The 16077-nt window shown below is 44.7% G+C and overlaps 1 protein-coding gene across 1 annotated transcript in view; it reads right to left on the bottom strand.

Annotated features, from left to right (window-relative positions):
• The window catches only part of CTTNBP2 (cortactin binding protein 2), a 178545-nt gene extending 170907 nt beyond the window's left edge, over positions 1-7638 (bottom strand). The window contains 1 exon segment of the mRNA XM_079786755.1: positions 7473-7638. Within this exon segment, the coding sequence (XP_079642881.1) occupies positions 7473-7553 (81 nt within the window). The 5' untranslated portion in view covers positions 7554-7638.
• Positions 7639-16077: the final 8439 nt, after the last annotated feature.

Here is a 16077-nt window from a genome sequence, read left to right as displayed (position 1 = left end):
TTTGGAAACAGCCCAAGTGCCCATCTGTAGATGAGGGATAAAAAAAACTGTGGTACATTTACACAATGGCATACTACGTGGCAATAAAAAAGAAAGAAATCTTACCATTTGCAACGGCATGGATGGACCCAGAGAATATTATGCTGAGCGAGATAAGCCAGTCAGAGAAAGGTAACTATTACATGATCTCACTCATATGTGGAATCTAATGAACCAAATAAACTGATGATCAAAAATAGATCCAGAGTCATAGAAGCATGAACAGACTGTTGAACCTCAGAGGGAAGGCAGGGGAGGGTGGGCGGGAAGAGATCAACCAATGAACTTGTATGTATGTATGTATGTATGTATACATGACCCATGGCCACAGACAATGGGGTGGTGAGGGCCTGGGGCTGTGGGGAGGACGAGAAAGGGCTGGAAGAGGTTAATGGGGGGGGAAGGAGGACCTATGTAATAGTTTCGACACCGAAGATTAAAAAAGAAGAATTAATGGAGTTATCACATTGATGTTTGTCAAAAAGCTTTAGAAAATGTTGTGAGCTACAGTGGCAGAAGTGATCCTCAGGTCTCTGCCCAAACCTATCAGTTATGATGAAACACTAGTGACCAAACACAGAGCCAGACATGTCCTCTGGCTCTTTCCAGAAACACCAAGAACATGTCCTCCAATTTCAAACCTAGTGAGTTGTACCTACGTTTCATCAATGAAATACCACATGGGAGGGAGGGAGGTGGGCCTGAGAAGCAGATGGCCTGCTCTGTGGACCTGAGGTCTCTCAGCAGTAAAATGAGGAAGTACTGAGTGAGCTCTAAGATCTCTTCCAGCCTCTATGGGTCCTGACTTCACATCCCAGCAGGGTAGCTGCATTACTGGACTGAGGACATTTAGGTTATTCCCTCAAGCCTTTGAGAAATATTTGAGGAAAATTATTTTTACTGTTTTGCTCAGAAATGCATTTCCTTCCCAGTGTAATAGTGCATTCTAATAAGTAACAATGTATTTAGAACTTTCTGTGTATCCAAGATTTATGCTTTTGGGGATGAATAAGCAAGGCTGTAAAGGAGGGGACAGCAAGCAAACTTATCCTGAGATTTGAAAACTGCATCATAAACATTAAAAAACTAAATCCAACTTTCTAGGTACAGAGAACATTTACAATATTAATAAAATCTGAATATAGACAATTATGAAGATTTTCATGAAGAAAAAGTACATGTGTTCACACTCTAAAACTATTTCAAATCTCTGAAGCTATGTTTCAGTTGGAGATTATGTTTCCTGATTTTTCTCTACACAGAGGAACGTGTGTCCCTGACAGGGTTTGCATATTCCTGATTTCATTCTTCCTAAAACAACTTTCTCCTCTAATTCATTTTCAGGACGTAGCTCAAATCCCACTTTCATATGTCTTTCCACACTCCAGAAAGCTCTCAATTCAGACTCAGAGTCTGTTCCATTACTTCATTTGGCAATTAATCATGCCCTGCATTGTGCATTTCCTCATTATATTAAACTGATCCGAATTAACTCCATTTTCTCACCTCTTCTAGATGTGTCAGGACAAAAGCATTACATCTTTACATGATTTTACTTAACATATATGCCTCCCCTTTTGGTATAAAATACCTACTATTTACAAAGCATGTAAATAAATGATAGAGACAACTAAATAACTTATAATTCAATCATTTCCTTTCATTGCTTCAAAAACCATTCAGAACAACATAAACAGGACAACCTGATGTGTGCCTTTAAAGCAACATACTGAAAACTTGAGGGCAGCTCTCTATGATCACAGACTTCAAATCTGCATGGGATCTTTCGAGCAAGAGAATTACTCAGTATACTGGAAGAAGGTGAAACTGACAAATAAATATAATACCGGGACGGAAACCTGGTAATGGATGTAACTAATTTTAAGTACTACCAGAAAACTGGAGTGAAACGCAGGAAACTGGCTCAGTCAGGGATGGCAGACTCAATTCTTAAGGACAACGGACCACTCTTTTCCTCCTTTCAGATCTCCACTGTCCCTTTGAACTGAAAGGACCAGAGTTCAGAAAAAAAAACAAATGTTTACTTCCATCCCAACTCAGCCTCTCAATGTTACCTCAGTCCTATATGCAACATGGATCATCTCCACGTGCGAGCTGGCATCCAGATCCAGCAATAGTCCCTTAAGAAGCTTATAATGCCCTGAAGAAGATCATCTAGGATTATCTGCAGGTGGCAAACGTCAGCATGCCGACTTTCAAATAACGAGGCTGAGGCATGGATAGCTAAAGTATAGTCTTACAGTAACAAAGCCCTTCTGAATCATCTTGTCTTGGGAATCATCTTGTTGCCTTTTCAGTGAAATACAAAAAGGTCAAAACCAAATCATTTACAAAAAAGCATTCACTCCACAGAGCAAAGTCACCTTGACAAGTAATAACCTTGTAATCATCCTCAACCTATTCGGTTATTTACTAAGAATTTATTCCCAGACAACATTTTTTTCCTTAAAATCAGGATTTCTACAGGGATGGCATCATATTGTGCATGGCACTAATACTAGGATCTCATTTCTGTATAAGTTATTTACAACCAATTAAAACAAAATTTTTTAAATCCTCTGCTATCGATGTCATCATCACCATCATCATCTTGTAACCGGTCTCCATTTCCTTATGTAATTGTCAAAGACAAAAGCCAAGTTTCCTTTTCCAGGTTATATAAGTCTTACAAAGGAGCTCCAATAGAGAATACAATGAAATACATTCAAATGAAGCCTTCTAAAGTGATACTCAGATGTGCTCAGTGCTTAGATGGCAAAGGATGTGGGGGTGGAAGGGAGAGACACTGCCCCATCCTTCCCAGAGACATTCAAAGTGGAATTCTAGTTCCATATTGCTGGGCATTTGAAGATGATTCCAACGCCTTACCAACTCCTTCTTCCTGCCCTTTTTTTTTTCTTTTTTCATTTCATTACCTCTTCCTGTTTCCAAACTTCCCTGAATTTCTGTCTTGACACTATGAGGGTGATTGGGCCTTGATTCTATTACAAGAAGAATTCCGGATGGAAGGACTGCATCCCACCACATTTCCAGCCTCAATCAGTATTTTTTTTAAACATTTGACACTTTTTAAAAATATATATTTTATTGATTTTTACAGAGAGGAAGGGAGGGGGAGAGAGAGTTAGAAACATTGATGAGAGAGAAACATCAATCAGCTGCCTCCTGCACAACCCCTACTGGGGATGTGCCCGCAACCAAGGTACAATGCCCTTGACCGGAATCGAACCTGGGACCCTTGAGTACGCAGGCCAACACTCTATCCACTGAGCCAAACCGGTTAGGGCTCAATCAGTGTTTTGAAAAGAAAAAAATATAAACGAAAAACTAATAGTGTTGGATATTAAATTAAGTATTTTTAAAAATATGTAAAGTATCTGAAATGTTATTGACAAAAGCAGCTCAGAAAGGGACCACATACAAATGAAAATAAAAAAAAAAGAATCAGGTTCATCCTTCTGAAACAAGAAAAGATCTGTGATATCTATAATGTTAATTATGACAAATCACAGGCAAATCATTTCATTGCAATCTGGAAACACACAAATTTTCCACTTAGCCAATCAACGCTAATTGTTATGACAAAGCTCCTTGGTGAGTGTACATTTTCTTCATTCAATAAATACACCTACCATGTTCCTGACTGTGTTAAGCAACCTCTGCTTTCTTCTAAAAACAAAACCCACACAGGTCTTCTTGAAGGAAGAAGCTGTGTCCTCCCAGCCACGGACTCGCTCTCCATATGATAAACAGCAGATATTTGTAAATGGCTAAGTGCTAAGTCTGTGAAACATTTTCTCACCTCGCAAAATCACCTGAAACACGAGAGAATAGAACCAACTGGCAATCTAGGTTAGGCGTGAATTCAAGCACAGAGAGGATAAATTAACAGCTTTTCTCTAAACAAATTGCTCCTGTGAGAAATATAATAATAGCAATGATACCAACAACAATAATAAATCTAAACAACAGGTGCAAACGGATATGTACAACCTATTATGTAAGAAGAAGAAAAAAAAAGAGTGAAAGCATCACATTAAAAGCAACTACAGTCTAATCGTGGGGGAGTATTTTAGTCTACTTCCTCAACTTCTAGGCTATTTTTCTAAAGCACATAATTGATACTGAAATTAAGACTTACATGATCATCTTTGAAAGCCCCTCACATGTGGTCCAGGTTCACCGTTCAAGGAATCAAAAAAAAAAAAAAAATCCCAGCTCTGTGGTCTCCCTGTCCAAGGCCCAGCTCAAATGCCATCCTGATGTGGAATGTTTCCCAATTCTTCCACTAGGAATCCTCTCCATAATTCTTCCTCCAGTCTCCTAATGAAAATTATTTGCACCTCTCCTGACACCATCATCTCTGATTGGACTCCTTGGTATATGTCAGTTTCTAAAGTTGGAATGTCACTTCACTTCACGGACAACAAAAATGTTACTCAAGATGCCTCCATCTCAGTAAATGTTCAGTAATATGTGTTAAGTCTAGATTATTTTCTACTTGAAAATTATGCTGTGAAACTTTCAATGTTCGAAAGCTGCCATGTTACGTCAATTGAGTTTGTTTAAAGAAAGCTTAGCAAAACTGGCTGAGAAGGTTCTTTTCACTGCGTTTGCATTCAATACTGTGTCTGAAAACAAAAAATTTAAAGGTGCTGGCTGTGTATTTGTTTAACATCACTGTGGTACATTTTTTTAAAAATCATCGCTGAAGCTTTTTTCTTGTCACGATCACCATGACAATAACATTTATCTCTACCTTTTGCACAGTAGCTGCTCCAGGAAAGCCCACGATGGCAAGAATGCTGGTCAGCTTCCTAAACATAGCTCTAAGAAGATCGCCCTTTTCATTTCACACTTAAATTCTCTGGTGATAACAAAAAGCAAAAAGACTTCTGTTTTCCATACTGCCTTACCCATTAGGAGTTATTTTCAGAGTAGAAAGAGCAATATAGCCTATAAAAGTCATCACATTTGGCTAAGGCACTGAAAATAACCCAGGTCTCTAGGCATGGCTCACAGCAAAAAAACACTATTATTATGATCCTACTGAATAATGTAGCTGCTACCCAGCTTTAAACTCGGGATGCTTTCAGGATTTAAACAGCTAAGAATAAGGATCACAAACTAAATTTAAAACACTCCACTGAAAATCATATTATGCTGAAAACTTGTCTCTAAGCAACAATCTAAATGGTCAAAACTTAGTGAAAACACTTACTTTCAAAAATAGCCTACTGCCTCGGAGTCTCCATTGGCTCATTACTGTCAAATGCACATATAAAAATCCACTGTACGTAAACTGAAATACATTTGAAGTGAAATAAATCTCTTAAATGCAAAAAAAAAAAAAAAAAGTAAGCCCTCAGTTGCCACAAACCCAAAATGCATTGAAATGTCTTTGATTTTTAATCATTAGATAAGGAACAGTTATAATGACAAATAGCATTCCTCAACCTAGATTTTCTTTAAAAATCAGTCTACTAGACAAGTGGCTGACATGGGGAGACCATACCCTGTTAAGTGAAAAATAGCACAGATGGCATCATCAAAATTTTACTATAGAGTCAAAAGTTATTTTTAAAAAATAAAAGACTATTAGATTAAGAACGCTTACTGCATCTCCTCAGAACCCTAAAGAATTCTATGGAAATAACAGAGGACTTTACTTTCACACATTTCCCATGGCTATTCCAACTAAACCAGGGTGAAATGGTCAAGTCCCCACCTATCCACAGTCTGAAAATCAGACTCCTGGACATGTTCCACATCAGAAAGAGAACACTGACCTTGTTAGCACAAAAACCCATGATTCTGTTTACAATCTAACCAAATAAAACTACAGACCATAAATCAGATGCTTTTACTTGGTTTAATTGTCAAGTGATTAAAATACCGAGTAGTAGTAGAAAGAATCCTGTCCTAAGTGGGCCAAACAGACAAATTCAACCTTCCTGAAAAACAAGACACACACACACATCACCTCTTTTCCCTCCCACTCCCTGCCCTTGACCATCTCTTGGGGATGAAGCTACTCAATCATTTCAACTTCCCAGCGACCCAGAGAGGCTTGTATTGACAGCAAGCTTCCTCATTGCACTTCCCCGAGGGGATTGATTCACTGCATCACAAGGGGGCAGATTTCACCTGAAACCTTCAGAAAGCTCGCTCGCTCTCTCTCTTTTTTTTCCAGGGGGAAAAAATCCATTTTCCTTAAAGTTTCAAGTCAAAACTTGCCAGTTTCACAAGTGGAAATCAGCAGCCCTCCTCCTCCTCCTCCGTTCTTCCTTCTCTCCCTCCCTCCGCCTCAATGTTCCCTCCAGGATGGGCTCCTCTCACGTCCCAGAGGCTTCCTCCAGATCGCCCCTCTCCCGCTCCAGAAAGCCTCACCTCCGAACGGAGAGGGAGGACGTTCAAGCAGCCCTGGCGGGACACCCCTGGCCCTGCCCTCTGCCTCTTGGGGACCGATTAATGCTCAGGTCACCAGAAGAACCGAGGGGCGGCCACGCTCCTCCCGCTCCCTCCTCCCGCTCCATCCTCCCGCTCCCTCCCCCGGCACCCGGCGGCACCCGGCGGGTGGGATCGCGCCCCGGGCGGGGGGCGCACCCCAGCTGCCTTGGATTCGCAGAGCTCGCCGCTCCGGCAGAGCTCCTGCCCAAACCCCGAGAACGTCGCTTTCCCGGGAAATGCGGGTGCAGCCCTCAAGGTAGGGCTGGAAGCCGCCACGGAGCCGGTGCGCGCGGACACTCCGGAGTGAGAGGGGGGACCAGCGAGGAGCGGAAGCTCTTTGGTTTCTGGACCCCGAAGCAGACAGACCGCGGTGCGGGTCCCGGGTGCGGAGCTGGCACCTCGGCGGCGCGGGCGCCTTCTCGGGAGGAACGAGGACCCTCCCCCCCGCCACCGCCAGCCGGTGATGGGGCGAGCGGACGGCGATGCCCACGGCTGGGCACCGGGCCTCGCCCGGGCACCCCACACCTGCTTCGCGACGCCCCGCCTCGCCTCGCTGCTTCCCCGGGTCCGCGGAGAGATGCCCAACACCCTCGAGGCACGCGCCACGGCCACCGGGAGGCGAGGGGAGAACAATGGGGCGGGGGTCGAGTTTGCCAGGAAACCCACGCCCCCCTCAGCCGGGCCGCAGCCGAGTGGGCGCCCGGAGGAAGCCCCAGACCCGGCGGCCCCGGCTGCTGCCCGCCAGGCTCGGGAAGCACTGGGGGGACCCCCAGCCCAGGCGGCCGCCTCGCCCCCGGGGACCCGGCCCCTGACCAGGAGGACACCCCAAGGCACAGGCGCGTCGGGCACGGGGCGCCCCGGGGGACCCGGCTCACGCAGAGCCCGGGGAGCGAGGCGGCTCCCCCCGGGGACCCCGGCCCGCGCCCACACTCCCCCCGCGCCCGCCCCGGGACCTCGGTTACCGTCGCCTCCGCCGTGGCCCCCGCCGCGTCCTCCGGGCCGCGGAAGAAGCCGGCCTCGCAGCTCGCGCCGTCTGTCGCCATCTTCCAGCTCTCGGGGTCCCGGCGCGAGCTCGGAGCGGCGGCTCCAGGTTCAGCCTCTCGGCGCGGGCGGCGCTTCACCCGCCGCGGTCCCGGGCGCGGGCTCTCGCAGCCCCGCCGCCGCCGCCGCCGCCGCCGCCGCCGCCGCGCTCTCCCCGCCCCTCGCGGCCGCCCCCGCCGCCTTAACCCGCTGCGCGCCGGAGCGCCGCCCGGCTGCGGGCCCGCGGGCTGGTCCTGCCGCTGCCGGCCCGGGGCGCGCGCCCGAGGCCCCGCGGGCCCCGCACGCAGACGGGGAAGCTCAGCCCCCGGCGGTGCGGGAGGGAGAGCCGGGACCGTCCCCACCTGGCCGAGGTGCGCAGACAGGCCGGGTGCAACGCCAGGCCCCCGGATCGGAATTCTCTGAGAAATAGGAAAATCCTTCACTGCCCTCTCCCACCGCTGGGAACCACAGAAGGCACGCTGTTCTTTTTTAAGTTTTTTGTTTGTTTGACTTTTGCAAGCCTGCGGCTTTTTTTTTTTTTTAAATATATTTTATTGATTTTTTACAGACAGGAAGAGAGAGAGGGATAGAGAGTTAGAAACATCGATGAGAGAAACATCGATCAGCTGCCTCCTGCACACTCCCCACTGGGGATGTGCCCGCAACCAAGGTACATGCCCTTGACCGGAATCGAACCTGGGACCCTTCAGTCTGCAGGCCAACGCTCTATCCACTGAGCCAAACCGGTCAGGGCGGCTTTTTTTTTTTTTTTTTTTTTTTTACCTTCTTGGTATATCCATCTGGCTTTGTTTTATTGTATTGTTGCATCTTGTCCTCTAAAAATCATCAATTCCCAAATCAAAATGTGTCCTGCTACACTTTATTTCATTGCACCTGCCCGCTCGGCCCATACCTTTCTATACAATCTCTTTTTCAAGAAAGGTGAAGCAGGGTCCCCTTCGACTCCAATCTGAGGTATTTTATGAAGAGTTCATCAAGAAATGATAAGTGCCATTGCTTATAAAAGGAGGATCTCTACTTTTAAGACAATTTAAAAGATTATCTCTGTGTGATGGGCACATACACACACAACAAAAACTTGACTAAAAATTGATTTAACAAGAATTAGAGGTCTTAAAAGACATATCATGAGCTTAATGAGTTAAGCCCAAATTCTCAATTTTCCCCTTCTCACTCCTCATCAGTTCCTACCCTTTCCTGCCAATTCCCAAGATATGAAAATCTATCACCTTATCGAGACCAGATGGTACAGGCCTTCCCAATCACCAGATCGCAAAAACGTGTTGAAAGCACAAAATCAAATGGAGGCATTCAAGCTGTGTCTCAAAGAAGTAAAATCAAACTACAACCAACTCCTGGACTTGAAATTCTGGAAGATGAATGTCTGGAAAATTCGGTGCAACCGTTACAGATCAAAGCTGAGTTTCAAAAATGGCAGACTCCTATTGAACGTTTTGGGCACTTGAATTTCTTCCCTTCCCAAAATGATCTAAATATGGCACAAACCAGGGCAGACAAAATATTTTCTGCAAAGGCTCTGAAAGGGTGGATCAATAAATTGTAAAAGGTTCCCTCCCAGAAAGGTCTACATCAGGAAAGAATTTTCACCTGGAACTCTGGAGTTAAGGGTCACAGGTTTAGAAATCTCCTCAGGGGTATCCTATTAGCAGAGGTGCTCAGTGATTTATATTCTTTGACTTTAAAGCTGCTCCCTCTCTTAACCCTATGGTTTTCATCCTTGTTCATTATACCACTTTCTTTTATCCAACATTTTCTCTGCTATTGCTCAATATTGGAATAACTAGATTCCTTATAAGATGAAAGAAAAGTATTTGACATTTAAACTTAGATGCTGAACTGACAGCAAAAACATATTTAAAGTTGGAACCAAAAGCATTCCTTGTTGTTTTCAAAATGTATATTCACACATAACAAGGCAATGAATATTTCTGATGCTGATTCTTGATCCTGGTGTTGAATTGCTACCCAAGAAATTAACCGACTCACTTCTGGGAGGGGGGGAGGAGGGGTAAAAGAATAAAATAATCAACTTCACTTGGGGTTAAGAACTAAGAACATAACATGGCAATATTTATTGGGAGAAAATTATTTCATACATGCAGCTCAATTTTTAAAAATCATTGGGAAGAAATAACTTCTATTAGCCCAAATAAAATTAAAGCAGAATCACAACACAAAGGAATCAACCAGTTCCTGAGTGGTTGGTTTCTTCCCTCTCATCTCTTTCAAATATTTTATTTATGTATTTATTGTGAAATAAAAAATAAACAGGTGGGGGGAAATCACAGGGTGGCGCATTTTTTAACTGCCGAAGTCCAGGACCTTGGAAGGAAAATAAACAGTGTTTGGTCTCCGCCTTACAGCTGCCACTGCCCATCGCCCAGGGTAGAAGGGATGTCCATCCTACTGTAAGAAGTGGCACACGAGGAGTTTACTCTAAAGCGGGGACACTTGCTGCTAATTTCAATTCTCTCCTGAGAATTAGCCTCTGTTGAGGCTGAGATCGCAAATTAACTCTTTCTGAAAGACTTTCTTTGCCCAAAGACCTGGGCACTGTTAAAGTTAAACCAAATAGATCTGAGAGAGGAGTGACTTGATGGTGCTAGAAATTAAATCTTTTGAAGTTTCATTAAACAGTTAAAAAAAAAAAAAAAGACATCCCAGGACTAGAGTGAAAACTTCTGAAATGCAAGGGAAAAGAAGAAAGATGAAAGTATAAGCAGGAAGAAATCCCTGTAGCAAAAATGAAAAATGATTTTTAATCTGTAAATTACCTTCAGCTTTAAAATGGAAGGAGAGATGCTGAATATATTGCAAGCAGAGAAAACAAGTTACTTTTTTTTTTCCAACTTTAAACATAATGAAGTAGAATACCTGACAAATGAATTTACACAAGTTATTTTCTGACCCCTGTTTGTGCTCAGCCAGAGCAACCTCTTCAAAGTTTTCTTTTAACACCAATGAAATGGGTTGCTGCAGCTAGGAATGCAGGCTGCACCCATTGGGGCAAGGGGAGGGGGGTGCGGCATGGGCTCAGCCACATCCTCCAATCCACTAAACCCCAAACTCAGAGAGTTATGCATAACGATGCAATGAGATGCTTCCTCTCACGTGAAAAGATAAATGAACGTGCACATATCCTAAAAACGGTTTCCCTTGTGGAATAAGAGAATTCTGTATTTCAGTCAAATAACAACATTTACATTAACTGCAAAGAGCAAACCATATGTTATCGTGTCTTAGTATTGCCAAATAACAAAATTAGGGAGTAGCAAATAATTTCTGACTGTATCTACAAGGCTGTAGTTATGTAATTTAAATATTCCAGACTATGCTTATCCCTGTCTGCACCACTGCCACCAATTTGAAACGTCCCAAAGCTTGACACCGGGAACTCTAAAAAAGAGCACAGATGAGCTTGAGTTCTATGTCTCTATCACATGTTTTGAAACCAAGACATTGCCAGGAACGAGTTTTCATATGACCGAACTACATTCCCTCATAGTCACCTAGTCATTATCTACATGTGCTTAGCTCTTTGCGGATTTTACTCAGTACTTTTAGTGCTAATTTAGTTAGCCACTCTTGTCAACAACCTATGGTTTGGGAGGCCTCCTCCACCACTGTAGCTGGTTTGTGCCAAGAGAATGCAAGCTAATTTTACCTAAGCTAAAGAAAAACATAATGAGGAAATGAAATCTGCTGGGTAGGAAGCAAGCCAAAGCTCAACATCAATATGTCATTATAATCACTCCCAGCCCCTTTTAATACCACCTCTAGCTGGGGATCTGCATTTGGCCATTCAATGCTAAAGTGATGTCCAAAAATGCGATCTTATTGAAGACTTAAGAGACAGTAATAACATTTTTTCTCCAGTCTAGCCACTCTAAGAACAGAAACCGGGATGAATGCAGAACAATAAAGCAGTGTTGGTTCTGCTCTATTAAGTATTTTTAAAACCATTCCTTGTTGGTTTAGACTCTTATCTGTAGAAGTCATTTACAAGAGTAAGTGTTAGTGCAGAAGGGTGTTTTAGTGAAAAACCATTATGGAAAATCGATTTTAATAAAGGAATCTGGCCCACTGCTGCCCCTCATCCACCTGAATGAGAAAGGAATCTGAATATTTCTGTGTATTCAGCCTCTTTGGCAACCCCACAAGCCTGCAGTATGTAGTTACTAGGCAACCACTAATGCAGGGGTGTTTATGCCATTAGGCATTAATTATAGCAACCTTTATTTTTCTTAGAAAGTTTTAAAACTATATAAATAGGTTGTAAGATCAGACCCTTTTCTCCTTTGATTAAGAGTGTAGAAGTAGCTATAAAACCAAAGCTGAGATTTTCTTTTCACAATGGGTATGTATTGTTCAGTTCAAAAGGAAATGCGGTATTTGAAGCATTAGTAAGGAACTAAAGATTATGCCTTTCAACTTTGATAAATATACAGATGACATTTATGATTGAGTCAGTGATGATTTACTTATGATACAAAAAGCAGGAGAAAAGTCATAAATGTATAGCTCTCCCACGTAAAATTGTGAAATAAACCAATACATCAACATTTCCCAGACTATCATAATCATTAGGCATATACCAAGTTAATACAGTTTTAAATACCTTTGGAATTTTTTGGAATAAATTCTACCTTACACTGCCCAACGGCCCATTTGATGACCATAGTTTTTTGTCCACCCAAGACATTTTTGATTGATTCAAATCAGTTGGGTTCATTTAAAATCACCTGGAAATGTGATGTCATTATTTGAAAAGAAATAACATAAATACACATAGCAAAAGTTATCCAATTAGTCAACGAATAAAAAGAAAGTTTAATTCATAATATTTATAAAAATGTCATGGCTAGAATTGAAGGATTAATTATATTTGTGATTTAAGAACTGAAAAGAAAAAAAATCATTGTTGTTATTTTCATTCTAGGGAAGGTGAAGTCATTTAAAGAATAACAAAGATAACTCTGACAAATCAACATTAAGGTTTAATGGAATGGAATGTTTTATATTCTGGCAAACATTTAACCACTGAAGTAGTTTTATGCTAGCAATACAATATATTTTCCTTCTGGACAAACAGAACTAGCCCATACTAACCATTACTGTCAGAATCAACATTGCTTTGTCATTACATCATCACTTAATGCTCATAACTCTTCACGTTAGCATTCACATCTTCTTTGTTAAGAATCAATTCAGCCTGGCCGGTGTGGCTCAGTAATTGCGATCGACTATGAACCAGAGAAGATCATGGTTGGATTCCTGGTCACGGCACATGCCTGGGTTGTGGGCTCAATCCCCAGTAAGGGTCAGGTAGGAGGCAGCCAATCAATGATTCTCTCTCATCATTGATGTTTCTTTTTAAAAATATATATATTTTATTGATTTTTTTACAGAGAGGAAGGGAGAGGGATAGAGAGTTAGGAACATCGATGAGAGAGAAACATCAATCATCTGCCTCCTGCACACCCCCTAACTGGGGATGTGCCCACAATCAAGGCACATGCCCCCGACCAGAACTGAACCCGGGACCCTTCAGTCTGCATGCAGGCCGACGCTCTATCCACTGAGCCAAACCAGTTAGGGCATCATTGATGTTTCTATCTCTCTCTCCCTCTCCCTTCCTCTCTGAAATCAATAAAATGGTTTTTAAAAAAATAATCAATTCAGTTGAGATGTAATTACCACTACTTTTTCCTCCCTTTCATATCTGCAAAGGACACCACTTTATCAGCTTTTAGCCGTCACCTCCTGGCCATTGGCCATCCAAAGGCATAATGCCATCTGGATCATAAGACACCTCTGCTTGACATTTTCTGCTTGGGTAGCCCTGCACCTCTCCCCAATGTGGCCATTTGTACCCATTGGGATGGTGGTGGGAACCCCATTCTCAGAATTTAAAATATGAGGAGTTGAACTGAATCTACTCAAGACCCCCTGAGCTTGAGCAATGGGTAAAGGCACCTCATTTACAAATATCACATTGTATGGTTCTATTTCCTATAAGAAATCATTTTTAGAGATATAGAAACAAACAAACAAAAAAATGGAATCATAGATTCATATGTGAGTGATAAAGCAACAACCCTTCTAAAAAATATTTTCACGAACCTGTAAATCAGAGCATAAAGTCTCACTTATAATGTGATCCAACTTACCAATCTTTTTCTTATGTGGTTAGTGTTTGGTGTCCTGTTTGTGAAGTCTTTGCTCAGCACCTTGCTTTCCTAGATGCTGTTTTCTATTGGCTTTCTTGGATTCTCATTCTGCATGTGTTTGGCTTAGAATTCAGCCTAAAATATGAGAGGAAATTGTGTACAGAGTTTTTGGACTCATTCTCTTAAATTTCTTCCTCTATGGCACTTTGTCCTTCAAATCCCAGGCTCTTTGGTAACCCTGAAGTCCTGACCTCTATCTCCTTAGCTCAGCAAATTCATCTTTATTCCCCAACTGTCCCTACCCCATCCTAGGCCTTCTCTCCAGAATCATAACTCCCCAAGTCCTGCCTGATTTCATGGCTTGCCAGTTTCTTCTAACAGTTGTTTTGTATATATTGTTTCATTTTTTGTTTTGTTTTGTTTCTTTCAGTAGAAGGGTTGGCCCAATATGACAAGAACTACAGTTGAAAACCACATGTGTTTACTTTTAGAAAGCGTGTTTACAACCAATGAAACTTCCTAATGTTCCCTTGTCTAAATGGATTGTATCCAGGGGGCTGTATTGTTTGATTTTGCAGAGTGAGGATGGGAGTAAACCCACCCAGACTCTCCAGTTGCCATTGGCAAACAAAGTCAAGGCACTGATCAGCTAACTCATCTATAGTAAGACATGAAAAACCATCCTATCTAATAAAGATGTAATATACAAATTGACCATCACTGCAACACACAAGATGGCGGCCACCATGTGGTCAAAGATGGCCACCCCCATGTGGACACAAGATGGCCTCCACAAGATGGCCAGCAGGGGAGGGCACTTGTGGGCAATCAGGCCAGCAGGGGAGGGCAGTTGGGAGGGACCAGGCTTGCAGAGAGGGCAGTTGGGGGGGACCAGGCCTGCAGGGGAGGACAGTTGGGGGGGACAAGGCCTGCAGGGGAGGGCAGTTAGGGGCAACCAGGCCTGCAGAGGAGGGCAGTTGGGGGGGACCAGGCTTGCAGGGGAGGGCAGTTGGGGGGGACCAGGCCTGCAGGAGAGGGCAGTTGGGGGGAACCAGGCCTGCAGGGGAGGGCAGTTAGGGGCGACCTGGCTGGCAAGGGAGGGCAGTTAGGGTTGACTGGGCCAGCAGCGGAGGACAGTTGGGGGCAACCAGGCCTGCAGGGGAGGGCAGTTAGGGGTGACCGGGCTGGCAGGGAGGGCAGTTAGGGGTGACCAGGCCTGCAGGGGAGGGCAGTTAGGGGTGACCAGGCCTGCAGGGGAGGGCAGTTGGGGGAACCAGGCCTGCAGGGGAGGGCAGTTGAGTGGGACCAGGCCTGCAGGGGAGGGCAGTTAGGGAAAACCAGGCCTCCAGGGGAGGGCAGTTAGGGTTGACCAGGCTGGCAAGGGAGGGCAGTTATGGGTGACTGGGCCAGCAGCTGAGGACAGTTGGGGGCAACCAGGCCTGCAGGGGAGGGCAGTTAGGGGTGACCGGGCTGGCAGGGAGGGCAGTTAGGGGTGACCAGGCCTGCAGGGGAGGGCAGTTAGGGGTGACCAGGCCTGCAGGGGAGGGCAGTTGGGGGAACCAGGCCTGCAGGGGAGGGCAGTTGGGTGGGACCAGGCCTGCAGGGGAGGGCAGTTAGGGAAAACCAGGCCTCCAGGGGAGGGCAGTTAGGGTTGACCAGGCTGGCAAGGGAGGGCAGTTATGGGTGACTGGGCCAGCAGCGGAGGACAGTTGGGGACAACAAGGCCTGCAGGGGAGGGAAGTTGGGGGGGGACCAGGCCTGCAGGGGAAGGCAGTTAGGAGTGAGCAGGGCGGCAGGGGAGGACAGTTAGGGGTGACTGGGCTGGCAGAGGAGGGCAGTTGGGAGCAACCAGGCATGCAGGGGAGGACAGTTCGTGGGACCCAGGCCTGTAGGGGAGGGCAATTGGGGGGGACCAGGCCGGCAGGGGAGCTGTTAGGCATTGATCAGGTGGAAGGGGAGTGGTTAGAGGGTGATCAGGCTGGCAGACAGAAGCGGTTAGGGGCAATCAGGCAGGCAGGCAGGCGAGCAGTTGGGAGCCAGCAGTCCTGGATTGTGAGAAGGATGTCCGACTGCCCATTTAGGCCTGATCCCAGTGAGATCGAGCCTAAACGGGCAGTCGGACTTCCCTCGAGGGGTCCCAGATTGGAAAGGGTGCAGGCTGAGCTGAGGGATAGGCCTCCCCACCAGGGCACAAATTTCGTGAACCGGGCCTCTAGTATTGACAATAAAATATGTCATTGCAGCAGTAGAATATAATGCCGTGATGGACAAACTATAACCAGTCTTAAAAATGTAGCAATATTCCTCTTATTTCTAGGGAGTGGCATGCCTGTAT

The sequence above is a fragment of the Cnephaeus nilssonii genome, assembly GCF_951640355.1.
Source record: "Cnephaeus nilssonii genome assembly, chromosome: 12".
NCBI lineage: Eukaryota > Metazoa > Chordata > Mammalia > Chiroptera > Vespertilionidae > Cnephaeus > Cnephaeus nilssonii.
Note: the sequence above shows the minus strand (reverse complement) of the source record. Positions and strands in the feature narration are given on the sequence as shown.